This window comes from Anarhichas minor, unplaced genomic scaffold (assembly GCF_050575085.1).
Source record: "Anarhichas minor isolate MPS153535 unplaced genomic scaffold, ASM5057508v1 ptg000018l, whole genome shotgun sequence".
NCBI lineage: Eukaryota > Metazoa > Chordata > Actinopteri > Perciformes > Anarhichadidae > Anarhichas > Anarhichas minor.
Window position 1 is genome coordinate 5,280,006 of NW_027466464.1, and position 24,614 is coordinate 5,304,619.

The 24,614-nt window shown below is 47.8% G+C and overlaps 1 protein-coding gene across 5 annotated transcripts in view; it reads right to left on the reverse strand.

The window, feature by feature from the left end:
- Positions 1 to 24,382, reverse strand: part of mgat5 (alpha-1,6-mannosylglycoprotein 6-beta-N-acetylglucosaminyltransferase) — a 56,866-nt gene extending 32,484 nt beyond the window's left edge. For 3 of the 5 annotated variants that reach the window (XR_012954669.1, XM_076094299.1, XM_076094296.1), the window contains exons 1-5: positions 24,225 to 24,382; positions 15,028 to 15,519; positions 12,491 to 12,655; positions 3,430 to 3,506; positions 1,989 to 2,078 (exon numbers count right to left, since the gene is read on the reverse strand). Coding sequence is in view for 4 of the 5 variants with exons in the window: in XM_076094299.1 (XP_075950414.1) it covers positions 1,989 to 2,078; positions 3,430 to 3,506; positions 12,491 to 12,655; positions 15,028 to 15,268 (573 nt within the window). In the remaining variant the exon portion in view is untranslated. Of the gene's footprint in view, positions 1 to 1,988; positions 2,079 to 3,429; positions 3,507 to 4,289; positions 5,956 to 12,490; positions 12,656 to 15,027; positions 15,520 to 22,977; positions 23,117 to 24,224 lie in introns of those variants that run through there. The other 2 variants (XM_076094297.1, XM_076094298.1) reach the window with 2 other exon arrangements.
- Between the last annotated feature and the right edge of the window lie 232 nt (positions 24,383 to 24,614).

Sequence of the window (24,614 nt, forward strand, 5' to 3'; positions counted from 1 at the left end):
ATAACTGCGGCGGACAGAGACCCTGCACGGAAATACAAATTTCAATGGCAACTGGGAGGTCACGTGGCGAAGGGCCGTTGGATGTTTTGAATCCTGTTTGTTTCCTGTAAAGTATCTCCGTTCCGTAAACACCGGATGGACACGAACAGAGAAAGAAGAGAGGTTTTTTTCCCCTAATGGGTTTTGCTGTTGTCCATCTAACTTCTATTTCCACGCAGACAGAGCAGGCCGGGCTCTCTGCGCGCTGTCTTTAGTTCACTGCAATGCTTTCAGCTCACATGCAATATTAATACCAGGCTACTGACCTTCCCGGAGCTGAAGCCACTACTCGAAAATCGTACTTTTCATTTGAGAAAATAGCTCGCAATTCAGACGGGGATCCTCACTTGAATCGGCACGCAATGAGACGGACGGTTAAGATGGAAGCATCCAAATGAAAGAGAATGGTCATCACGGCTGTGATCGACGGGGATCTTTGAATTGATGCGTCGCAGTTGTGTCTTGTGAGAAGCAGAGACGTTTTCTAGATCTGAGAACATACGTATTTCTTGATTTGGCGGCGAACTGTCCCTCTAATTGGAATTAATGACAAATCATGCAAAATGAAAAGCCTTCAAAGTGTCCCTTGACGGAACACAAGCCTCTATATGTTAGCGCTCGTCAATAATACATGGCTCCTCCCCCGGCTGCTTTTTCCTGTTTGCCAGAGAAATGTGGAGACGATGACGGGGTGGCCAAGTCACTCCACGTCTCCCCTTCCCACTGAATCATCTCCTCATCTCCCGCATCGTCCTCCTCAACGCACTCTAATTTGCTCTCATTAAAAAATGAAATCTCCTCTACCTGTCTGCGTATTTTTAGTGCTTTCTATGATCGTTCTCAGGTGGACAGGGATGTAGTCAGGGCGCTCCGGCTCTGAACCGTCGTTGTCTGTGCTAATCTGCTGCAGCGTTCCCACCTTCCTCTGCTCTTGTACTGAAACAGGAGCCGAGTTATTCAAAATGCTAGATGCAGATGTTCTATATCTTCTTCCTCTGTGCCGTAGAGCTCCATTGTTGTCCAAAAACTATTACTGAGCCACGCTGTTTACCGGGTTGACACATTCCTTCATAACCCTGAACACACACACGCACACACACACGTAGTTTATCTTGACTCAATCCCACACACACCGCTGCTGGAAATACCCACTGGAGCACCGAACGTGGATTAATCCGCAGCTGAAAATAGTCCCCAACAAATACGCTATTAACTCCCATTTGAGTAACATTTGCTAAAAACTACAGTACCCAGCTGATTCAGGGAATATAAGACTTTTTTTCAAAATATAACTCTAAATCTTTGACACCTTTTTTTTTTAAATTGACATCTGAGAGCCACAGACAGGGTAGGAAAGTCAGAAAGTATTGAGATACAGACTGAAACACTGATGGTTTTGGTCTTTTCGTGTTTTTAAGTTTAGCCAGAAATTTGTTTTTAAAATTGTTTCCCTTTGAATTTTATTTAAAACACGTCATGTTTGCCTGTTTTGCGTCAGCGCGTTAATTTGCATTTCTTTTGCGGATCTTATGGAAATTCTGCTAAATTATGCATCACATTTGACTGGAAACCCGACTAGCGACTGCATCTTCTTATACCATTCCTCCCAATATGAAACTCTTCTGTGGACAAAACACCCTGAACAGTAGTTACACAGTATGGATGCTGTGATCAGTAAGATGTTAAAAAACACAGCCATTTGTTGATTTGATGAGATTTACTTTAGTGATTTTTACACTTGCGACTTAAGACAACTCTATTGACTTCAAATCCACATTTACAATGACCACACACACACACACACACACACACACACACACACACACACACACACACACACACACACACACACACACACACACACACACACACACACACACACACACACACACACACACACACACACACACACACACACACACACACACACACACACACACACGGCTCACCTCGCTGAGGTAGATGTAGAAGGAGCAGGTGGACCCGTCCACGCCGTAGCTGCCGTAGCAGGAGTCCGTGCTCCACATCTCCTTCATCCACTGAGGAAGAGGAGGATGCGAGTTAATAGCAGTCAAATGTCCTTCATCAGCTGTTAAGTAACTCCACTCTGCTGTTCACATTGACAGCCAAACAACAGTCATTGGGAGCTTTGTTTCCCCATTCTAATACTGGAGCACTTTGAATGGATGCAAAGAGAAAGTGAGGTTGGTGTTGCAGTTTACCAGCGGCTGTGGTGTGTGGGCAGGTTGTGTTGCTGGGAGAATACATAACGCACATTTAGGAAATCTACAGTGCCGGCTGCCTGTCTAGTTTTCCCTCTCCGGGTGGAAACAGTCCAGGCTTGTTTTTCGCGGCTCGGAGGTTGAGAGAGGCAGGACTGTGAGTGAAAGAGTCGCTGGCTTCAATCCCCGGAATCAAAACAGAAAAAAAAAATCTGGGGCTTGAAAATAAGACCGAGACTGTGTGCCTCTCGGGGAATACATGTGCAAGTCATGGAGTGGAACTGCTCCACGGCCAACAGGAAGAGAGAGAGGTTGTTCTCGGGGGGGGGGCAGCTCTCATGTGTGAAAAAGAAATTGAGGTGAAAACAGCATTCTGGACGAATGAATCTCCCAGAATACATAATAGTAAGAAGCTAAAGAAAAGAGGGAGACTTTGGACTTCTGATTTCATCCCTAGCAGGCAGATGTTTTGCGGCACCGGGGATACGTGTGAAGTGAAGGGGCTTGTTGAGCCGCGGACTGACAGCTTTCCTGCATGGTTCATAGGCCCGGAGTGCATCACGCGTGCAGACTTACAGCAACCTAAGGGAGTGTAAACTCGAGTCTGCAGAGCCGCTCGCAGAGGGGAGACGTGGCAGATGGGCTTGGAATCAGACTCGCTTGGAATGGCGAAGGCATGAAGATTGCACTGTATTTGCTTAAACGGCAACCTAAGAGCTCTCTAAAGTAAGCAAATGATTTGTCAGTTGTTATTAACTGTGTGCTGAGCGTAAAACTGCAGCGCAATAACAGTTAAATGAACAAAAACAAAGCAAGCTTGTGAACAGTATGTGTGTGTGTAGAGCAGGCTTTGGCATCGCCCGCCGCCCGGTCGGAAATACTGACAGTATCGGTGGAGGATTGGGACCGGCTGAGCAGATGGTGTGTATGATAGGGCCCTATCGGCTCCGGGGAGACCAGCACACACACACAGAAAAAAAACAGACATCGGATTGAAATTGTGCATCCATCTGTGCGTGTTAATCGTGTGGATGCATGCACCCAGTTTAATATTTCCGTACACGGGCCATGGCGGTGAAATGAAATCATTGTTTATACTGTATTAGACAGAGAGTGAGGTGGAGAGGCTGTGTGTGTATGTGTGTGTGTGTGTGTGCGTGTGATTCACCGTGACTTTGCCCTCGCAGTGAGGGAAACCCTCCAAAGACGGCAGCTCGCACTTCTCCTGGGCTCCGTTTAGAAGGTCTGAAAGGAAGAGGGGGAGGGAGAGAGAAAATCAATAAGGTCAGCTCCAAACTTCCACCTGTTCTCTCCAGCATCATCACAGCTCGCTGGCTTTCTTTAGAATACAAAGGAACCTCCAGTAGCTTGTACACAAGCGGCGAAAAACTGGCCCCTGGACCACAGATATTGAGTCATTGGGTCAAATTCACGGAAGTCGGGTTTCTTCATCTCTTAAGATTTGTAGGTGACATTCACGATCCCCAGAGGATGAATCGCGTGGCCCCTGACCTTTCGTGTGGCGCCATCATCTGGTCAAAATCTTCCCTTCAACTGTGGTTCAACCAAATACCTGCGAAACTAATCACTCCATCAGCCACGGCTTTGCTTCGTGTTTAGCGCTAATTAGCAAAATGGTGGCATGCTAACGCGCTGTCGTCACTGCGAGCAACAGCCTGTGGTCTGATCTCAGCGCTGCAGACATGTTGCATCTCTGAATGACAGCCGGAGACCGGCCATTACTCTGCGGTCGGGTACGACTGTCAGCCAGCGGGATCACCTTTGACCTGGCAATGTGAACTCAGCAGGAGCAGAAACCACAAAGAGCTCAGAGCCCCACGATGATGCAAACACGGGCAGCTTTTAAGAAATGATTTTTCCCTGACCCGTTTGCTTTCTGCAATAAACAAATATAACGCAAGTGCAGTGGGGGAGGGGGTTTGCTCTGATGTCTTTCCTGAATTGCCTTTAATATCCCAGGAAGCCAATATCCGCGCCAGGATTAACATTCGCGGGCTATATAATCACCTTTTTTGATATCCCCATTCAGAGACGTTAACGTCCTCGCCGCTGACCTTTGCAAGGCGGAACATAAATAATGCATGACTGCAGGCTGTGCGGCGAATAGATAAAAGCTCAGCAGCAAACACCAGACCGATGTAATGAGCTTGTGGGTGGCGTTGCAGGAGGGTTTGTGTGTGAAGCTAATCAGCACTGGGTCAAGACTCTGTCTGGAGGGGGGGGCGGGGCGGGGCAGAGGCTCCTGCATCATGTTCATCGCTGATTCAGTTCATTTACACCGACGAAGCTGCTGCAGGAAACTGATAACTCTACTGGTTAGCTTTTTTTTTTTTCTCCCTCCTCTCTCCATCGCCTAGATTAGATGCAAGAAACATACTTCACCGCTTCATGCTCTCTGGGAGAGAATGACAAGATGAAAAGAGAGGTGACGGCATGCCACAGAGTGCTACGACAAAAAACTAAAAACATCAGTGGGTTAGATGGAAAGCCACAGACACAAGTTCACATCCGCTGCGTTTTGCAACCTGCCAAAGACGTGGGTGTGTGTGTGTGTGTGTGTGTGTGCGTGTGCGTGCGCTGTTGTCGGTAAACAACAGGGCGGCGCAGACTAGGAGCTGTTAACAGGATCAATTCACACGAAACCGGATATCTTCAGCTTTTAACTGTCGGATGTGGCTACATAGCAACGTGGCATCGTCGTCATAATGCAGGCATACGTAAGTCAGCACCACGGTCACCACTGAATATAGATCAGCAGTTCCTCAAATGGCCACTGGAGGCCGGTGTCAAAAGTGAGCCAGTCCCCCATAGACCCCCATGTTAGCATGTCCAACTTTACAGCAGAAATACACATGTTTACAGCCTGGTACAAAGATACAGTTTTGGCCTCTGTAGCTGATATCCAACAACTTTAAAACCTACGTCCATACTTTACACAATCTATGATTTTAACCCCGCCACCCCCCTCGGGTGGATCAGTAATCCCCTAGATAAGTCCTAATGAGCTCTTTGGACCCCGTTCCAGACAATCATTGGCTTAAACACTGTTACATATGCGTGTATTATGGCAGAAAAGTCCCACTAGTTCGATTTTTTTATTTATTTATTTATTTTTATTTTTTTAAATCACACGAGCAGATGACGAGTACATCGGACGCCAACACTGTTTGGTTTCCGTTACCGTCCACACTAAAGGGAAATGAATTAGCCTCAGTCCTGGGTGGGCCTGTAATAGCCCAGCTGATAACAACCACTTTGAAATGAGCAACAAGGAGCAGGTGTTATTTTTTACTACTATTTCTAAGCAGCAGACCCAACACTCCTGGGGATGAATGTGATTTTTAATCCCATGTGGTTCAAGGAGGAAAAGAGGTGGGAGGCCGGTCTGCCAGTCACAAGATGAACTCCCACAGCACACAATGAAGGCTTCTTATTGTTTCCTGGGGGCCGCAGGAGCCCAACAACAAACGGGAGGATTAAAAACAGCTTCTTTCCAAAGCCCTTAAACATAGTATCCTCTCCGAACACGGGATATTACACACACAAGGTTATTTCCCTCCTCTCCCTCCCCCCCGTCTGTGTGTGTGTGTGTGTGTCCAAGTCCATGAGGTAATGTGAAATTTGACAACTCCAAAATTGGATTGAGGACATCTGGTTTGTGTTTTTCTTTCTGTTGTGCACTTCTCGCTCTCTCTTTACCCCCCCTCCCCCCCTCCCATCTCTCTCGCTCTCATTGATTTCATTCTCAGACACAAACAAAACCCCACAAAATCCTCCCAGACGCCAAATAAGTGTTCGAGTGACTAAATCTATTGCCGCACAAGAGAGGTGTCGTGACATGTTTCATGACAATTACGTGAGGGTTCCTAGCGAAGGCACCGTGGCGACGAACAACAAGTGGTCGCCATGGTGATTCTGCGGAGCGGAAAGCTTGAAAAATACAATGTATGGGGGGGGAAGACGAAAGAAACGGGGTGAAAAGTGCAGCTTTTACCATCTCCATGTCCTCTGATCCACTAGCTCAGAGACACTAATTTTAGATGCACTTTGCGAGACGAAGCAGAGGTGTCAGTGTGTGTTTAGTGTGTGTGTGTGTGTGAATCTCTGCAGCGCCTCATCAATTAGACAGTAGGCAGGCTGGATGACGGACGCCGTCCTCTCAGCTACGGAGCGTCAACAGCTGTGCAGGTGGGAGAGCAAGGCGGGCCTGTATCGCAGAGCGAGCTCTGCTTAGTTCCACTCTCTGAGTGTCGGCGCCTCGCCGAGTCCAACGCTTCCCCTTTACAGTGTAACCATGGACGTACAGAAGACCAGCACTGCGTTACTTTGACAGTGAAGAACACTTAAAAACAGGATTATTCTCAGGCTAGCTCTGCAGTTTTAAGGAGCAGTCTTTTACCAAGGATTTCTAAAGCCTCGCAGTTAGACAACATACCGACTAAAACCCCCCAACCGAGGGGGTAACCAGGTTAGCCAAGTTCCACCTGATTCCAAAGATAGCTGGTACTTCTCACTTTGTCATGCAGGCGCAGAGTGATTTTTTTCCATGCCCTTAAAAAAACAACATTCTGAATAACTTCCTTGCCGCGTTTATCGCTTCCCACGAGTAGAGTGGAGGGGAGGAAGGTGAAAATAGCTCAGGAAGAGGAGAGGAAATTGTATGTCATCATATCTGAGATAAAAAAATGCAACAATCGTCACACAATACATGGCACTGTTCCAGCCAAACAGTTTCTCTCTTACTACACGAGTCTATGTGGCGAGAGTTTCGCCGTGCGCGCCAGGCGACAACCTCCAAACCGCTCGGCTGGGCCCAAGGCTCGCAGTGTGACAGGGGGACGTGTTTGGAGCTGGTTAAAACACATGTCTCGCACTGTCAAAAATCCAAATGTACCCCACACTCCAGCCCACTTTGAGTTTCCTCTTTCTCTGCCGCAAAGAGCGCAGCGTCCGAGCTGTAATCAATCCCTCTTTTGTGCTCGGGCGATCTGATCGGCCCACTGTTCTCTCTGAAATCATCCAAGAGAGGACACGAGGGCGCCAGAAAACCCTTGATCCGCTTCCCCGTCATTGCAGAGCTATGACTAATGTTCCACTGTGGATCTGGCTGGAAATCGGCAGGTTTGGGGGGGACGCGCCGGGCCGTGTTATTGTTGTCGCCACGAGGGGGGGTGGACATTAACCGAACAGAGAACTGTCAACTCTCGCCTCTGAACCAAAAAGCAACGCGAGGGGTTCCATAGAAAATGTTTTGCTTCCTATGAAAGGCTCTAATTGCCGGATGATTTGCATTTTCCTGTAAACAGTGGTGTTAGCAAATGCTCGGCGTGCTTTTAGCTTGAACTCGCGGGCGCCACAGTGGTGTGCAGTCATCTAGAGAGGCAGCTCGAGAGCCACGGAGTTGCATAATGCAGGAGCCCCCCCCAAAAAAAAGATCCCACTATCGGTTTTTAGCTCTGCGTAACGTGTGAATGCGTTCGTCTTTGCATTCTACTCTCGGTTCAAGTGTGCCTGCTCCATCCTCGCATGTGGAACCTCTTGCCTGAAGAGAAATCAGCCAAACGAATAGAAGATGCAAGTGCGAGAGTGTGCGTGTGGATTGAAAAAGAAAAGGAGAAACATGGGGGGGGGGGGTGAATTGCCAAAGGAAGCGGATGATGTTCCTACAGGGCTGTGGCTTTAACCGGCACAACAAGAATACTGGCACACAGAGGGGAGAGGAGACAACGGAGGAAAGAGGGTGTGGAGGGAGGATGGAGTGCAGCAGAGCCGTGCAGTATGCAGAGAGCAAGGAGAGGGAGAATAACGACAGAGAGCCCGGGGGAAAGAACGGAATATATTTCTTTTGCTTTTGCAAACACTGTGGATTCATGTGCTGTGTAGCTCTAACTTAAAAAAAAAAAAAATTATTCCACGTCTGAAACAGCCCCCCCGAAATTATGTCTCTCAAATTCCAGTCTGCAAAACGATCACCGAATTAAACTAAGTAGGGAAAGGAAAACAAAAAGGCAGAGTCTGTGAGAAAGCGGGGTGCACGTGTCCCAGCCAATGGTGCGTTAGACCCAGATGTTCCTCCCATCCCACCCATGCCTGGAGTGCGAGTGTGTTTTTCTGGATTGGCCTTCAGATTCGTGCTGATTTACAGATGAGCGAGAAGCTTTCATTTAAAATTCTTGCTCTGCTGCAGCTGGCTCTCGCTCTTCGTTTCAGCGATGAAAAACACTGCAGCGTCAACGCTGATATTCTAGTCCAATGATCGACGAAACAGGCCCCTTCTGAAATCACTCCCCTTTTAAAAATAAAAAAAGTGCCTCCATCCATGCCCTTTATTCCTTATAAAAATAATAAAGGGCATGGATGGAGGCACTTTTTTTATTTGAAACGTGCTCTTCCACCAGGAGCTTCTTGGAGCAATGACTATGTTGATGTGTGTACCTTAAAGGTAGCTAAGGGCGCTGTGTGATTAATTAATTTCCTTTTTTTTATTTTTTATTATATTTTAGTCTCACCACGCAAAAAAAGATTTGCAAACATTAAATGGAAGAAATAAGCAATTCAATTCAAAATAACTGCATCAAACACACAGAAAAAGAGTGGAACCTAGTCAAAGAAATGAAACCGTTAAAGTGAGAGCGATCGAGGGCCGCACCTTCCTCCCTTATCACCGAAACACCTCGAGTCCAAGCGAATGGCTCATTGTCCCAGTATGTAATCAGACTGGTATCTCTGGTATGAACTGTGTGAAGGAGGAGCAGAGAGCCCGACATGTCTACGGAGGCACACTCAAAATATGTGGTGTAAATCAAAGCTCTCGTGCAAACATTTTATTGGAAATGTCTTCTACATTTCACTTCCAGGAGCAGTGCGATTGCAAGCATGTGGAAGATAAACGCGCAATCACAAGCTCGCTGGCGTCGCTCCAACGAGCCCCGTCAACAGCTCCTCGGGAAGGAAAAAGAAAATGTAATGAAAGCAAAAGCTTTCTGCAGCTTCTTTGCGGTTTGCTTATACAACGCTGCATCAGTGACTACATGTTAGTTTGTGTTCTTGGTGGCGGAGTCCGCCGTTCTCTTCAGGCACACAAGGGATTTACAGGAAAAGTTGCATGTAAGTGCAATTTTTTATTGAATAGAGAACAGCCTCACCGTTTACTCTCTTTATACTCTATCAAGTCACCTCCACGGCAAACGTAGCATTTCCAGCTGCTGCAGCTTTGAATTAAAAGCACTTCATTTATGAAACTCGAGGTGGCTTTTATTGTGAAGCAGCCACAGGAAAGGCGTTGTATTCGTCCCTGATGATATGCAATACAAATTAAAAATGGATATAAGCAATCTCCACTTCACGTTTGTTTTGCTTTAACTTGCAGTACAGAAAATACAATCGAGTAGAAATCAGCTGGCTGCAAAACAAATTATTTGTGCTGCGGAATTTGTGCTGCAGGGTGATGAGCGTTGGTATTCGCGTGGGTGTTTGAAAGTGCGTGGGATCAGACAGCATCTCTCAGCATCTTATTTTCACCGAGTGGGTTGTGTGTGTACTTTATTAGTATCGATCCGCGCGCTGAGGAAGTAAACAGGCCTTCAGGAGCGCAACGGAGATCACGGACCCTGCTCTAAATCTAACCCTCGAGATGTAACGGTAACTTAATGCGACTGCTGATGAGTTCTATTGTTCAGGTTCTTGCAGGAAAAAAATCCTTGTGCGAATGTTTAGACTGAAAATGAAGTGCAGGGACGCGAGCAATCCCCGGGCCAGAAAGCCTGTCCTTGTCCCCATCCTTTTGTTGACATTGAGACCTCGGGTCTCATCTTTCACTGCGAGCCGATCGATAGCTGAGAGAGACGAGGACGCCCTGAGCTGTGAAAGCACAGGTCTCTGCTCAGTGAAGGAGCCAAGCGTCGCTACAAATCTGCCAAATGTCAGCGGCGGCGGCGGCGGAGCTGACAACTTTAAACACAAGGAGGTGGAGGAATGGATCGGAGAGGGAAAAAAAAATGGAGAAGGAGGGGGCTGCAAATCACCACCTGACCATTCGTTACAGCCACTCTACGCCTGAGTGTTTGTGTGTGTGTGTGTGGGAGGAAATTACATTTCCCACATGGATGAAACACCGCTGGGGGAGATTTGATTAGCCCCCCCATCAGCGAGACGCGGCGTTGCGGGCTGTTTGTTGGAACGAGTCCCATCTGCCTCCCGCTGAGCAGCAGCCGAGGCCAGATCGACTTGTTTTGATCCCGTGAGGGGGGGGGGGGGGGCTTCTGTGCCTAAACGCGGCAGCGCCACAAGGCCGGAGCTATTCCTGAGTGGAGCGTGCATTGCAGCGCACTAAAAAAAAAAAACCTCTTTGCAGTTTTTACAGCACACACACACACACACACAAAAGAGCGCAACTGTAAAACAATGGGAGCGGGTCACATTTTTGTGAGATGACCAATAGCGAGAAAGAAGCCGTGTTCTGCAGCGTGTACACAGCTGTGAGATCACAAGAGAGTTGGACTTACAGCAGCTGCTACGTTGATCACACGTCAACATGAGGCTGAAGCTTTGTTGTGGAATTCCTTTAAAAAGGGAGTCGGTTGAAATACAAGTTAAAGAGGTTTTTCCCACCCGTCAGGTGCCAGGTTGTTGGTGTTCGCTCTAGTAAGCTTTAAGTGCCTTACCACAGCCCTGTTTTTAGGAAAAAGATTACAATTTGTGCATAAATAAAAGAGTGGCAACCATTTTAGGAGGTGGAAATGTGCAAAAATTCGCATTTTCTGGGAATTTAGTGACAAAAGCCTGATTAAAACTGTGAACACTGAAGAGACCCAGCTGAGTTCTCGGGCAAGAAAATGTAGTCGAGGCGGCAGCGGCGCAGTCCCAGGGCTGCTGCTCAGCTCCATCTTGATAGAGGCCTCTATGAAAGCCAGGCGTGTTCCCCTCACTGTCCCGATTCTTATCTCGGTAATTGCCTTCCAGTCGGGGAGGAGCACTAGAGGAGTCAGCGGCAGCGCTGCCACCCACCTCAAGACAGGAGACGCGCTCCGACGGAGACTCCGGAGTGTCGCCGCTTCGTCAGCTCGACCCGCGTTCGGGATCCAAATGACGTCTCTCGAGGATACAGCTGGAAGCGTTGAGCAGTTTTACTGACACAGGTCCAGGTATCGTCGCTCCACGACGTGGGAGCTCACACCAACGCTGCGCCGACAATGGTGGATGAGACTAGTGCCTCATCTCTAGAGTCCACAACGACCGGATCGAGACACACTGCTGTGTGTCGGCTGTGTGTACACAAGTGTACACAAGTGTGTGTACACAAGTGTACACACAGCCCAAGGAGATGCTGTGTGTACAGGAGGCTAGGCTGCCCAAACCACAGCATTTTATACAACTAGAGTCTATGAGATTTTTCTCTTGTTTCATTTTTACGTATTATTATAAAACCTTATTTTACAGTATTTATTTTCATTGTGGATTAATGTTTGATTATCTTGGTTAATCATTAAATTATTTATATAAAATGTATTAATATAGTAGGGCTGTGAATGATGCTCATGTCCATAAATAGGACGACTTATTGCCATTAAACTCTTAAAAGAGTAAAAAGTGACACAACAGCGTCGACGTGTGCAGTGCAGCAGCTGTTAGGGATCAGATCCATTCAAATGTGACTCTGTACAACCAAATCAGCCTAATCTAACTCTGCGTACCGCCTCAGAGCACAGATCCCACATTCCTACGGCTTAATGCTGCGCAAACAACCGAGAGCAGGTCCCCGGGTCCCAGACAAACCAACACTTCGCTCCCTCAACTGGGCTGAATTCATCATCTGAAAGCTGGCAGGAAAATCAATGAAAACTAATAAAAGGGTCATGCAGCGTGAACAGGAGGCCTTATTTGAATTATGTCCAAGGATGCGGTCTGGTCACATAAAGTGCCTGGTGTGCAGTGTGCAATGCTGGCAGGGCTTAGCTGGTTGCGTGCCTCGAGGGGGGGGTTGTTATTCGCTATGGGAATCTTTTAAATTAAACGGGGGGTGTGTGTGTGTGTGTGTGTGTGTGGGGGGGGGGAATCACAAAAAACAGTCCCAATCAGCGTATCCTCATTGCTTTAATTAGCCTCGGCTACTATATTTATTGTGCACCCTGAATAACAGGGTTTCTCTGAAGAAAGAAAGCGTATAAAACATACACATCAGACAAAAACAAAGATGACGCAATACGTACCCGCCACGTTTACTTTTTCCGCGTTGGAGGCGCTGGGTGTGGCGGTGGCGATGCCGTTGGTCAGGTTGCCCCCCGTGCCATTGTAGATGTTCTCCACCTTGGACTCCAGCTTGCCCAGCCTCAGCATGATGTTGTCCAGCAGCACGGCGAGGGTCTTCTTCAAGTCTGCGGATGGGAATCAGATTATGTAATGCTAGCGTTAGCCGCTACTGCTCCTTCCAATTGGCCCCTGGCTGCTCACAGTCAAAGGTCTATCTGTATCTGATTAAATGAGCAATCAGGCTCCACGTCAGGATGAAGAAAGAGCAGTTCTTTCACTAGGACCACAGTGCATGTAATTTAAGCTACCGTGTGGACTTTTCATCCCCAGACGAAGTCTTTCGGCTGGAAGCAGTCAGCTTGAGGCTCATTTAAATGTAAAACTGGAGCCGTGTATTTTGGGTCTGTGCATTTCTGTGGGCATCTTTTTCTTTTTTTCCGTGAGCATTTATCTGCAGAGGACACGGATCATTTCAGAAGGGAAGCTGACCAGTAAAAAGCGCACAGAGCATACATTCAAAATGTTGCTGCTTTAAGCTGTTTTGAGCTGCTGCCGTGACCGTCGGCCTCACAGTCCACCGTAACGTCAACGCATTTGGCTCGTACGTGTGTGCAGAAGCGATTCCGGGGTGCGTCAAGCGTGCTTTTCATCAGATGATGCGGATAATTGCAGCTTGTCCATCACATACGAGCGTCACTTTTTCTCTCTCGCCGCAATGCATTCGACGCGGCGAGGAAACTAAATGATTACAAGTGACGCTTCGAGTCTGCGACCTTCATCGGCCGGCGTGTTGGAGAAGCATCCGCGGCGCTGTGAGTGATGCTTTGACTAGTCCTCCTGTGCACCGATGCTGCTGCCAGGTTACCAGATGAGCAGCAGCACTCCGAGGGACACATCTCTGCCCGTCTCAAATACGTCTTATTTCTCAGGAGGTGATGCGGCAGCGAAACAAATCCTGGAGCGGTGAACACACTTTGCTTTTCATAATAGTGTCACAGGAGATAATAATCTGGATGCACGATGACCTGGGATTTTTCATTAAGCCCGTGAGCATTATAGAGAAGTGATTACACGGGAGCATAAGCCCGAAGGCATTCATCAGCGATTCCTATTGTTCCTTGTCATCCGCTTCAGCTCCGGCCTGTCAGAGGGGCGGGGGGGGGCTCCATATCGTACCGACGTAACGGCACACAATGACCTCCCACCCTCGGGAGGACAGAGAGGATTAGACCAGCAATCTGAGCTTGCACGCCGCAACCCGGTCCTCCCGAGTCCCGACTCTCTGGCCCTGAGGAGCAGGTCCGAGGCAGGGGGGGACCGCGGGTGCCACAAAGGGGATTTCGCAACAGCTGCCGAGCAGTGCGGTAACGCGGTGCGGCGTAGGCAAGGTGGCTCGTCACAGGTAGAGAGACGTGTGCAAACGTTGCACTGATGGGTCCACTACTCTCTTAGACTATAGACCTATAGGAAGATTTCTCCTTCCTCAGAAAGAATCAATCTGCAATGAAACAATTGTATTATAGTAAGTATTTTAAACTAAATGTTTAATATAAAACAGCATTTTAGCTGAAATTTAGACGGGGGAAAAAAATCATATTTTCAACAATAATTCGAAGACATTAAACAAGTTCTATAACCTATTTTAGATGTAGGATCGGCTGCATGCTGTGTGTAAACAGGCAGACTGCCAGCTTTAAGCTTTTCAACAGGTCTCCCAATCAGCCGAGGATGGAGGGTACGCACCTAAAGCCCCTCGAGGAAAACGCGTGATACCGTGTGAATAAAACTGACTTGACTTGACAAATGGGCTTTCGGGAGACGCAACATTCAATTTGAACGCGTTCGTTTTTGTTTTTATGGGCCATTTGATGGAAGGAGGAAGCTCTGTTCCCACAGATCGCATCAGGGGCGAATCATCGACCAAAACGAGTGAGCACGGGACGCACCGAGGATCCTGCTGCCTCCCCATCTAATGACATCATCTAATTATTTACATGATTGGTGAGGATGTTGTAATCAGGCAGAGTTTCTCTTCTGGTCCGGGGAATTATAGCTGTGCAAAATATGTTTGGTTTCCATCCTTCAGAGTGGGTGTGCATGTACAGCGCTTTTAAATAAGCTCAGCAAGTGTTGCGCTGGTTTCTTTGAGAACTCATTCTAACCTCCTGGAGCTTTACTGTATCCTGTTGTTTCTCGGGGCATTAGAGGACAATCAATTCCAATCTCAGGTTCCTAATGAAGCCTCCCATCGAGCCATACAGGTCTATTAACGGCATGAATAACTTATTGACGGGTCTCCTGGACCTGTGCTATTACAGCGGCGTGCGGCTGCAATCGGCATTAAATCTCCCCGGGCCGGTTTTCTTGAACGGAAGGCGATGCTGCGCCTGCTCGGTAGGAAGACAAATGGAACCACTCGCCGCAATTTAAAGAAGATGTAAAAAGAGACGGGGGAAGCAAAGCGGCCCCCCATCTTATCTCTGGTAAAGCCACTCACCGTAAGCCGTCATGGTGCCCACATAGGGCCCGTCCATGACGCTCTGGTTCTCCTCGGCCAGCGCCTTGATGTAGCGCTTGCTCAGGTCCAGGATCTGCTGCCTCAGCTCGCCGCTGTTCTCGTGGCTGGCCCGCTGCTGGATGGTGAAGTGCAGCAGCATCATGCCCCAGATGAACCCGAAGCTGACCAGGAAGAAGCCCAGCTTCTGGGAGGACAGCTTCCACAGGAAGGGCGTGGCCATGCTGACCGGACGAGGGGGCCGCAGTGGCTCTGATTAGACCGGGGGGGGGGGGAGGGGGGGGGGGGGGAGAGGGTGCAGAGGTGAGGGAGAGGGGGGGGGACTCAGGAGGGCAGGCGGGGCATGGCTGCGTCAGTCGGTGTGGCGGCGGACGGTTTTTGGGGGGCTGCTTGCTTGCCTCACCGGCGAGATTTCCTTCTCTGGCCCATCCTCAGCGCTCAGTAGCATCTCACTGGACTCAGGCCTGTTGCATCCTGCAGCAGACAGACAGGAAAGAGAGGTGAGAGGCGATCATGACAACGAGGGAGTTCCCTCTCCCAACCCAAGCCCACATCAGGATAAAGTATTCAGTAAGTCATAATAAAGAGCTCAAATTCACTTCATCGTATGGGGCCCTGACGTATCGAAGAGATCGAGAGAACTTCTCCTCAAGCTTGTTTTATCAATAGCATATATACATTTTTGGAAAACAAAGCATATACGGGGCCCGACATCCATCCAAAGTCTTCTCTTTCACAAGGAGAAATAAGTGTAAATAGCACGTTGGGGTAGGTTGTGTCTGACGTGAAAGCAATACAGACTTTAAGCAAGAAAAAAACCAGGTCTTTGAGGTCTTCAAAAGTAATTTAAAGTTGAATGAGTCTCCTGAAAGAGAGGCAACGCAGAGCGGCGGCGTCTCCCTCAGACAGCGTGATCTCCGTGATGGATGGCGCTGTGAGGGATTACTGCAAGAGGGTCAAAATATAAACATTTGGATAGCCAGCGATTTATCTTCCGCACAGGCAAAGCGAGAGCACGGACAGATTTTTAAGCACATGCCTTTTCTGTCTTTCTGTTTCATTCAATTTTTTTTATTGCCAAATGCGCAACAGGCTTTTCTGCCTGACGAATGAAGGAAGCTGCTGCTGCTCTTGTGGTTGAGCGTGTATATTGAAATGTAAAAAAAGGTTGAGGTGTTATTTATTTATTCTCACGAAAAAGGAAACATGTGGAGGAGGCAGAAGGTCAGGGACAAGGATAATGAATCAGACTAATCAGACTAAATTCCAAATAAAAGTAGGGCGACAAACAATTATCTTCATTATTGATTAATCTGTCAATCATTTAGTCCACAAAATCGGCCATCAGAACTTCTTTAAGTTCAAGGTAATGTTGCCAAATTACTTGTTTTGTCCAACAAAACTCAAAGATTATTCAATCATGTAAAAAGAAAAGAGAAAAGCAGCGAATCCTCACGGTTTAGGAGCTGGCACCGGAGGATTTTAAGAAGCATTCAAGACGGATTTAAAAGATGCATTTTTACACAGAAACATTAACATTAAGATGGCACGTAAAAACACTGGAAGACGTCCCAATCAGTCAATAAAAACCCACAATCGTACATGACATGTATCCTATATCTTACATATCTGTAGCCCGTTTGTATTTACACCATCTCGAGCCCCTGCAGCCTCTCAACCATTTACCGGGTGACGTCAGTCGAGTCCCTGAGGGTTCAGGGCTTAAGGCCTCAGGGGGGACATCGAGTCGGGACTTAGTCACGACTCATTGGGGAACCACGCTGACCTTCTCCGAACGTGGGCCTTGCTCCGGCGCAAAGGTGGATGCAGCGAGCATGAACTGGAAAGTGTTAACTGAAAGTGTGAGACGGTTTTTCAAAAACACAAACCACATTTCCTGTTGCTGCAGCTTTTCACACTGTTCTGCTGCATTTTCCACCATCCCAATCACACAATCTAAAAACCCTTTAAGGCTGCTACTAACACTGCATGCACTGTTTGTTTTACACATTTGTAGCAACGGCAAAACCACATTTCATTTATTTCTGCCGTTAATGCCGTAAATACACACGTGTAGCATTTTATCAAGGCGTACTTAGCGTGATCCAATCAGAGCAAACACAAAAATAGACAATATTCCTAAAAAGCTGTGCATATAAACCCAAAAATCCCTTCTCTCCTGTGTGCCAGCAGCTGAAGAGATCTGAGAGAATAAAGCCCACCCTGCAAATTCATGTAAACATTAAACTGCAATATGAGATTTCACGCTCGCTGTCTTTACTGCTGATTGAACACAACCGCGCCAATAATAACACATTTGGCCCAAACCAATCAGACGGTTGCCCGTAATGCAAAACGAGTCCACCCTGCAGCGCTTCACGAAGCTGTTAAACAGTTCAACAAGTCTTTACCGACGACCTCAAGGCAATCCATGCACAACGAGAGGAACGCCTCTGGCTTTGGGCATCAAGCAACCCAAAAGAAATACAAAAATAAATAATCTTTTCAGCCCGCAATCAAGCCAAGAAGACGCTAGATGTTCTCTCATCTGCATTCCACCACTGTAGCAGTAAATGAGGCTAAGTGTGGGGAGGGGATTTCTGCAGCCTTGCTTTCAAAGCGGCTCTAACCGGGTCAGGACCGCAGCCGCCTCCGTGGATGCAAAAAATAATAATACACTGAACATGGATATTTTTCTTGAATCTGGTGTTGAGAGTGACGCACGGCAATAACGGATTGTATCGGCACCTTTCCAAGAAAACCACGAAGAGCAGCCACACAAAAGGGGCTCTTTTTACCTTCCACCCATCAGCTTCATAAATAGGTCAGAGACAGCTGCGAGCAGCCTCCGACCGGGCCTGGAGTCTCACGGAGGGTTATGACACAACCATAATTGGTCGGCCGTTGAAGACAAAAGGCTCGTGTTGTGCCTCCCGTGGGGACAGAGACCTTTTTATTGTGACAAAGCAGGGACGTCCACAAGGAGAAAGAATGCAGATTCACGTCTCTTTCATCTCTGAGGCGCGATGTGAATTCATGAAACGAGCCCCTTGGCAGCGGCGCTGTGCAATCTGCAGTGCTGATAACATCGGATGTCTCTCATTGCTCGGGACTCCGTTGGTGGAAAGAAGCTCGCTACTTGGGCACTGACAAGGGTGTGTGTGTGTGTGTGTGTGTGTGTGTGTGGGGGGGGGGGGGGGGGGGGGGGGGGGGTGGGGGGGGGGGCGTGAGGAGCAAGAGCCAAAACCTACACAGAACTCAATACAAGTTTCCGTTTCTGAATAGTTGTCAGTCAAGAGGCGGCTTTCTCTGTGCCAACGCATCTTATTCAACGCTCATCACTTTGTTGGGAAACCCTCCAATCACAGGGGCGATGCGGCTATTCAACCCCCCCACCGCCACCCCCACCCCCCCAGCAGCAGAGCATATATCAGCTCTCCGTTACCTTCTGGTTTCTAATTCAGGATCTTAATTTGTCTGGCAGGGAGCCCTCTGGCTCTCGGCAGCAACAGCCAAATGAAAACCGCGTTCACAGCCAGCTAAGGCCGACGACCTTTCGCAACTTGAGATGATAACGTAACAACCTGCTGAGTGGGGTTTTTTTTCGTGTCACTGTTGGAAGAAGAGGCAACGCACGAAGCCCTGTGGGTTCAAGAGGCGCCGAGTACAGAAACACTTGAATCATTCAGGGGCCTGGGAGGAATCGGCATCCTCCCATAGCTGCTACAAAAGGCTTGTTTTTTTCTCCCCCATTTGGGGACAACGGAGCTGAAATTACAGCTCTAAAAATTTAATTTGTTTTTTTTCTCGGTTTCAAGTATCGACCACAGTGTAGTGCTGCTACGCCCAGCCAGACATGAAAAGAGGAGGGTCTGTTCTGCTCCCAAGCGAGGAAATAACAGAAGCATATTTTTACAGATGGATGTAATAACTGCAAAAAAGCAGAAATGTTTTGTGTGTTTGCACTGATGACTTTTATTTAAGCCTTTAACGGCTCAGGAGGTAGTTTCCAGCTTTTAGAAACACCTGTTTAACCAGATTAACAAACACCTGTTCAGATTAACAAACACCTGTTTAATCAGATTAACAAACACCTGTTCAGATTAACAAACACCTGTTTAATCAGATTAACAAACACCTGTTCAGATTAACAAACACCTGTTTAACCAGATTAACAAACACCTGTTCAGATTAACAAACACCTGTTTAACCAGATTAACAAACACCTGTTCAGATTAACAAACACCTGTTTAACCAGATTAACAAACACCTGTTCAGATTAACAAACACCTGTTTAACCAGATTAACAAACACCTGCAGGATTGGCCGTAGTAAAAGCCAGTATGAATATTTGCAATAAATGCTCTATGTTGCAATCATGGGCACTTGGGTATATTTGACACTAACTGGTTTATAATAAAGTCGCAGGGATTTAGAGTAAAAGATGATATCTCATCGTTGTCAAAATAATCATTTTAGGCTTTTAATATCTCTCCAGCCGAGGTCCTATAATCACGCAGCCTTTGCCCTTGTTCCGTCGGTCATATGTTGAATTGTTAAGACCGGGGCCACATGGCCCGAGCGAGGTAAAGACTCCGTCCATTTTCCTTTGCATAGGATAGGAAAGCTGAAAATAACTCCCTTAAAAGTGCAGTTTAGGGGGTAATTTTAGAAAGGTGAGGCAGGCGGAGGGAGGTCCGGATTAATTCCGGTGCATTACTCCGGTTCTAAAATAGAGAGAGCGTTCTACTGGACTGAAATAACGTACACTAAGAGCCCGTTGCATAACCACGGAAATATGCTCTAGATGTAGCTTCAATTATGGATCGGCTTTGGAGAAAGAATCCGTTTTAGAGTATAAATAGGCTTTGGTGGAGCTCGGCATCTCAGGTGGTGACAGCCAGCAGCCCGTCTTTTACTACCGAGTTCATCATCGATTGATCCACAGGTGGTATTGTAGCTCAAGCTGCTGGTCGAGCAGCAGATTATGACCGACCCACTTCACAAAGTCCCCCTGCTGCCATGGAGACCGGTGTGACTCTGCATCTTAATGGGGTTCTTCACACAAGCCCCGCCTCTTAATTATTCATTAGGTGCCCTCCAGAGGAATGGGGGGGGGGGCACCTTTTGCAGCTCCGCCACCTTACAGGTGCGAGTCCAGCTCGTAGCCAGATATGTGAGATGGGCCCCCCCCCCCCCCACCTGCAGCTAAATTCTGGGAGTTTATCTAAAATGCGAGAGGCACACGGATCGATGTTAATGTGGTCTTGATTGAGTCACTGATGGGCTCAGACGCTCCTCCGAGGGGGACCAATTTCGAGGTTTTCGGCATAGAAATCTTCACATATTCGAGAAAAAGCTTTAGCCGTTAGCTTTAGCTTTAGTATACGGCGAGGAGAGGGACAGACTTCCTGTGCGTCAGGTGGTCAGATCAAGGAGGAAGGTGATGCACGAGAGCGGCCAAGTGAAGCGCCACCACGGGAAGTAAAACCAAGCACATATTTATTTAACATAAACACATGCTGGTGGGTCACCTGACAACAAGCGGTCCTGTGTTGCGCATTCAAATTAAAGGTTGTCACGTCTACTTCTCTCTGTCTCTTCCTCTTCTTTTCTATTCACCTCAGCCTGTATGTCTGGAGTGCTACAAGGAACAAAGACATCTATGGGCAGGACTGTAATAAAACACAGATGCAAAACTGTCCCATCAGTTGTTTTAACAGTCATGTTTACTCCTCTTGGTTTCGTTTGCAGCGTGAACAGGAACCGGACCTGAACTTGACCGCACCATTGTTGTATTTATTTCTCTCGGTCCGGACCAAACGAGCCCAAATACAGGAACCCTGACGCTCTGTGGACCACGCGTGTTAGGCTGACAACCTTTGGCCTCCACAGAGAGAAGTCCAGCTCCACCCTGAAGGCCGAAATCCGATCAGCTGTGACCGCGTGGGGACCCCTCAGGAACACGTCGCTCCGATCAGGCGGAATCTCCAGACAGCTAAAACACCAAAGACTGCTGCCCCCCCACCCCTGCACAGGAGCGAATCAGTGAACTCTTGACTGTCCTCACAAAAAAGGAATCGCCTCAGCACTTTTTGGAGTCGGTAGCGAAACAAAACATGCTGAATTTTCACATCATCCTAATTGGAAAAGGGAGCCAAGCAGGAGGTGACCCAAAATCTTCTTTTCAATGTTGGATTTCTTTTTTGTGTTCATTTTCTATTATTTATATATTTTTTTCCGAATTGTACTGGACATGTACATGCAGTCCTTGTTTGCAATGAGCAGAATTTAGAGACCCACAGTGTAGAGACAATTTAGATTTCCTTCGTGACAAAAAACAAACACAAAGAGGTAAAGCCAGAACACAGAGGAAGCAACAGACGGGCTGTTTCTTGCAGGTCTTGAGGCTCCTCACATTTACAAGACGGGAAGCTCTCCTTCTGTGTGAGACAATGATGTCCAACAGCACCCAGAGAATTCACTACAACGCTGGCTCTCTACATTAGATCTCTGACCCTGAGTTTTCCCCCTGGATGTCTGCCGGCGCTAACAAACACATGCGAGCAACACTCCGGCTCTTTGCATACCTTTGCCCCTTGTGACAGGCACACTTGGTGAAAACACACTTTACAAAGCCATCTGCAAAAACTACCGCGGAGGAGTTTAACCCGCCGCGACATGCACGAGGGAGAGGACGAGACGGCCACGAACATGACCTGCATGCCGAAAAACAGGCCCGCCGACAAGTGTGGGTAGGAATTGCAGATGAGGTGCTGAAGGCGGCACTTCCTTCTCCCTGTCACCACCGCATACAAGCCCTGTTGTTATGCTAACGCCAGCCGGCCTCGTTACATTACGCAACAGCACTACGCTTGAGTGATTTTGGGAAAAAGATGCACACACACACACACACACACGCATAAGAATCCTATCTTAATATGCTCTTAAATGTTTACATAAAAGCGGAATATTCTGCAAAGCATGCACCCACCGTTCCTGTGAGGGCCTTCACTGACTGCATTAGAATCTAAAACCCTAACCCTCTGCAGTGCACTTCATGCCTCGAACACTTTCCCTGACATAAAGCTAATCCTAATGCCGGTCTTCGCTCTTAATGCAATCCAAATCCTCTGAAAACCCTTCAAAGAAGTCCGGCGCGGCAACACGTCCTCGCTTTCTGTCCTCCTGGGTAATTTCAAACTCACAACATGGTGCAGGAAACCACCGTCCTAACAACCTATCCTCCTCATTATAACGATGAAGACATATTAGGAGTTTATGTCGTGCATGCTGGTGTTACAAGATTCTTGTGGCCAACTGACGTTCCTGATCTGCATACTGTGACTCCAGTATTTCAAGAAGAGGCAGATAACTAGCCGACAGTTAGTCATGACATTTGAATAGTTCAACATTCCACATGTGATGGAAATCTTTCAACAGTCTCTGAGACAAAAGAAAAAGAAGCGGGCTTGAAATTGAGGATGCGATAAGCGTTGGAGGTTACAGCGAAGGCCTTTTGAGAAAGAAATACATAATCTTCCTTTTATTACCTCTTCTGGGTTTTTTTTTGCCCGTGATATGAAAACAGCTTTTCGAGAGGATTTAGTGCCGGCTTTGTGACTCGCCCGACCGTCTCGAATAAACGAGCGCAGCTGCAAACAGGAGGCCGACTGTAAGGAAGCGAAATGTGCGTTACGTGACGGGAGAAAGAGCGTCTCTCCGGAGCGGAGGGCCACAGTGGAGTGGGGACGCACGAAAGATCTCATTCCACACCTCGCTCCACACACACACACACACACTCCAACCATTTCTTGCCAGTGAAGCATGCCACCGAAGCAAAGCTCCTTTTCCTCGGGATTATGGGCTCCAGCGCAGTGGGAAAAAAAGGGTGCCTGAAAGAGCTCTTCATAAAGCCAGGGGGCAGCTCACCTTGGGATGGCCACTACACAGCATCAGCTCGATGATGATCGGAACCAGGGTGGGTCACGCTGAATAACATGACATATACTTTACTGTCTCTGTAGGGAAATGTCCCGCTGATCGCCCACCAAAACCGAATCCCAGGTGTCTTTAAAAAAAAAAAAAAAAGGGCGTTTTGACAGGGCTTCCTATTGAAAGTACTCACGCATGATAATGACACAAGATGCATCTCGTGTGATCAAATCAGCATGTCGTAACCTGATTACGGGCTGAAAATGACTGGACTGCACTGGTGAGCTAAGTGCCTCAATGAGCCCAGTGACCTCATGCACACCAGCCTCTCATTCCTCCCCACATCCTGGTCATGGGCTCATTTCCCCTTTCAGGTTTTACTGGGCTTGCCGGTCTACCATGTTTAAATGTACATGTCAGTATGGGAGAGTGTAATGCTGACTACAATTACAGGTCCAGCCAGTTTCTTTTCCAGTCGAGCCGTTTTCCGAGAAGTCACCGTGGGCCTGAAGGGCATGAATTAACATGATTATCTCCCGCAGACTATTACCTGCGAGTCTGTGTCATCGTTCTCTGGAAGCTGAGAGAGAGAGAGAAGAGAAACCAAGCAAATATAACCTCCATAGCCTCCGTGTAACAACGTGAAATGCGTGGTCAATGTGTTCACGGTGCAGCGGTCCAACGTCCCCTGCCTTTGTGAGGACTGAACACCACAGCAGAGCAATAATAACCGATAATAACCGCTAAGTGCTCCTCTGGTTTATAACAGTGCGATATCTCATCTGTTGAAAGCGGGCACCTTGAACGTCATTCTCTGAACAACCTGTTCGAGACACAATGATGCTATTACCGCTGATTCCTTAACTGGCTGCAAGAAGAAGAGGAAGAAGAAAACACAGCTAGCGTTGATGTTAGCGGTGCAGCTCTATTACGGACCACGTTCGCTTTATTGAGGCCAGCCGACTCGCGAGCAAGCTTCCGCCGCTTCTTGCCACATTAGCTTTGTTTTTGTTGTTGTTGTTGTTTTTTAAGGCTAGCTGGTCCACCACCGCGCATTTCACAACACACGCACCGCCGCAATGACAAGTCGCCCCACTCCCCGAGAGCACACACACACACACACACACACACACACAGCCGAGCACTGCGCCTCTTCCACCAGCCTTATTTCCTTAACAATAGAGGCAGAAAAACGAGGTCCTGGGGGGGGGGGGGCTGTATCACGGAGAGAGAGAGGGGCTTACCTTTCTAATGGTTTCTGTCTTTGGCCCACGGTGGTGATACGAGGCGATCACAAGACTTTGTTGCGGAGACGCCGTTGCGTTGAGCAGACCGTGAAAGACCACAGCACGCCGTGCACACGAGCCTCTCCGTGTGTTCGCTCTGCCCACTTGCAGGAAAGCGAGTAACACTTTAGAGACCATCCGCGTGTTAGCGCCCCGCAGAAAAACGTAGAGGCTTCGTGTTGAGCAAGGGTGGAGGACAGCGAAGTATATTTACCATGCAAATACATTACAATACGTGCAACAAACTAATACAACAAGTGCTAAGTGGTACACATTTGAGGTAACCATATTTACTTTTTCAACCACAATATGCAAATACACATATCTACCCTACCCACTATATTTGAC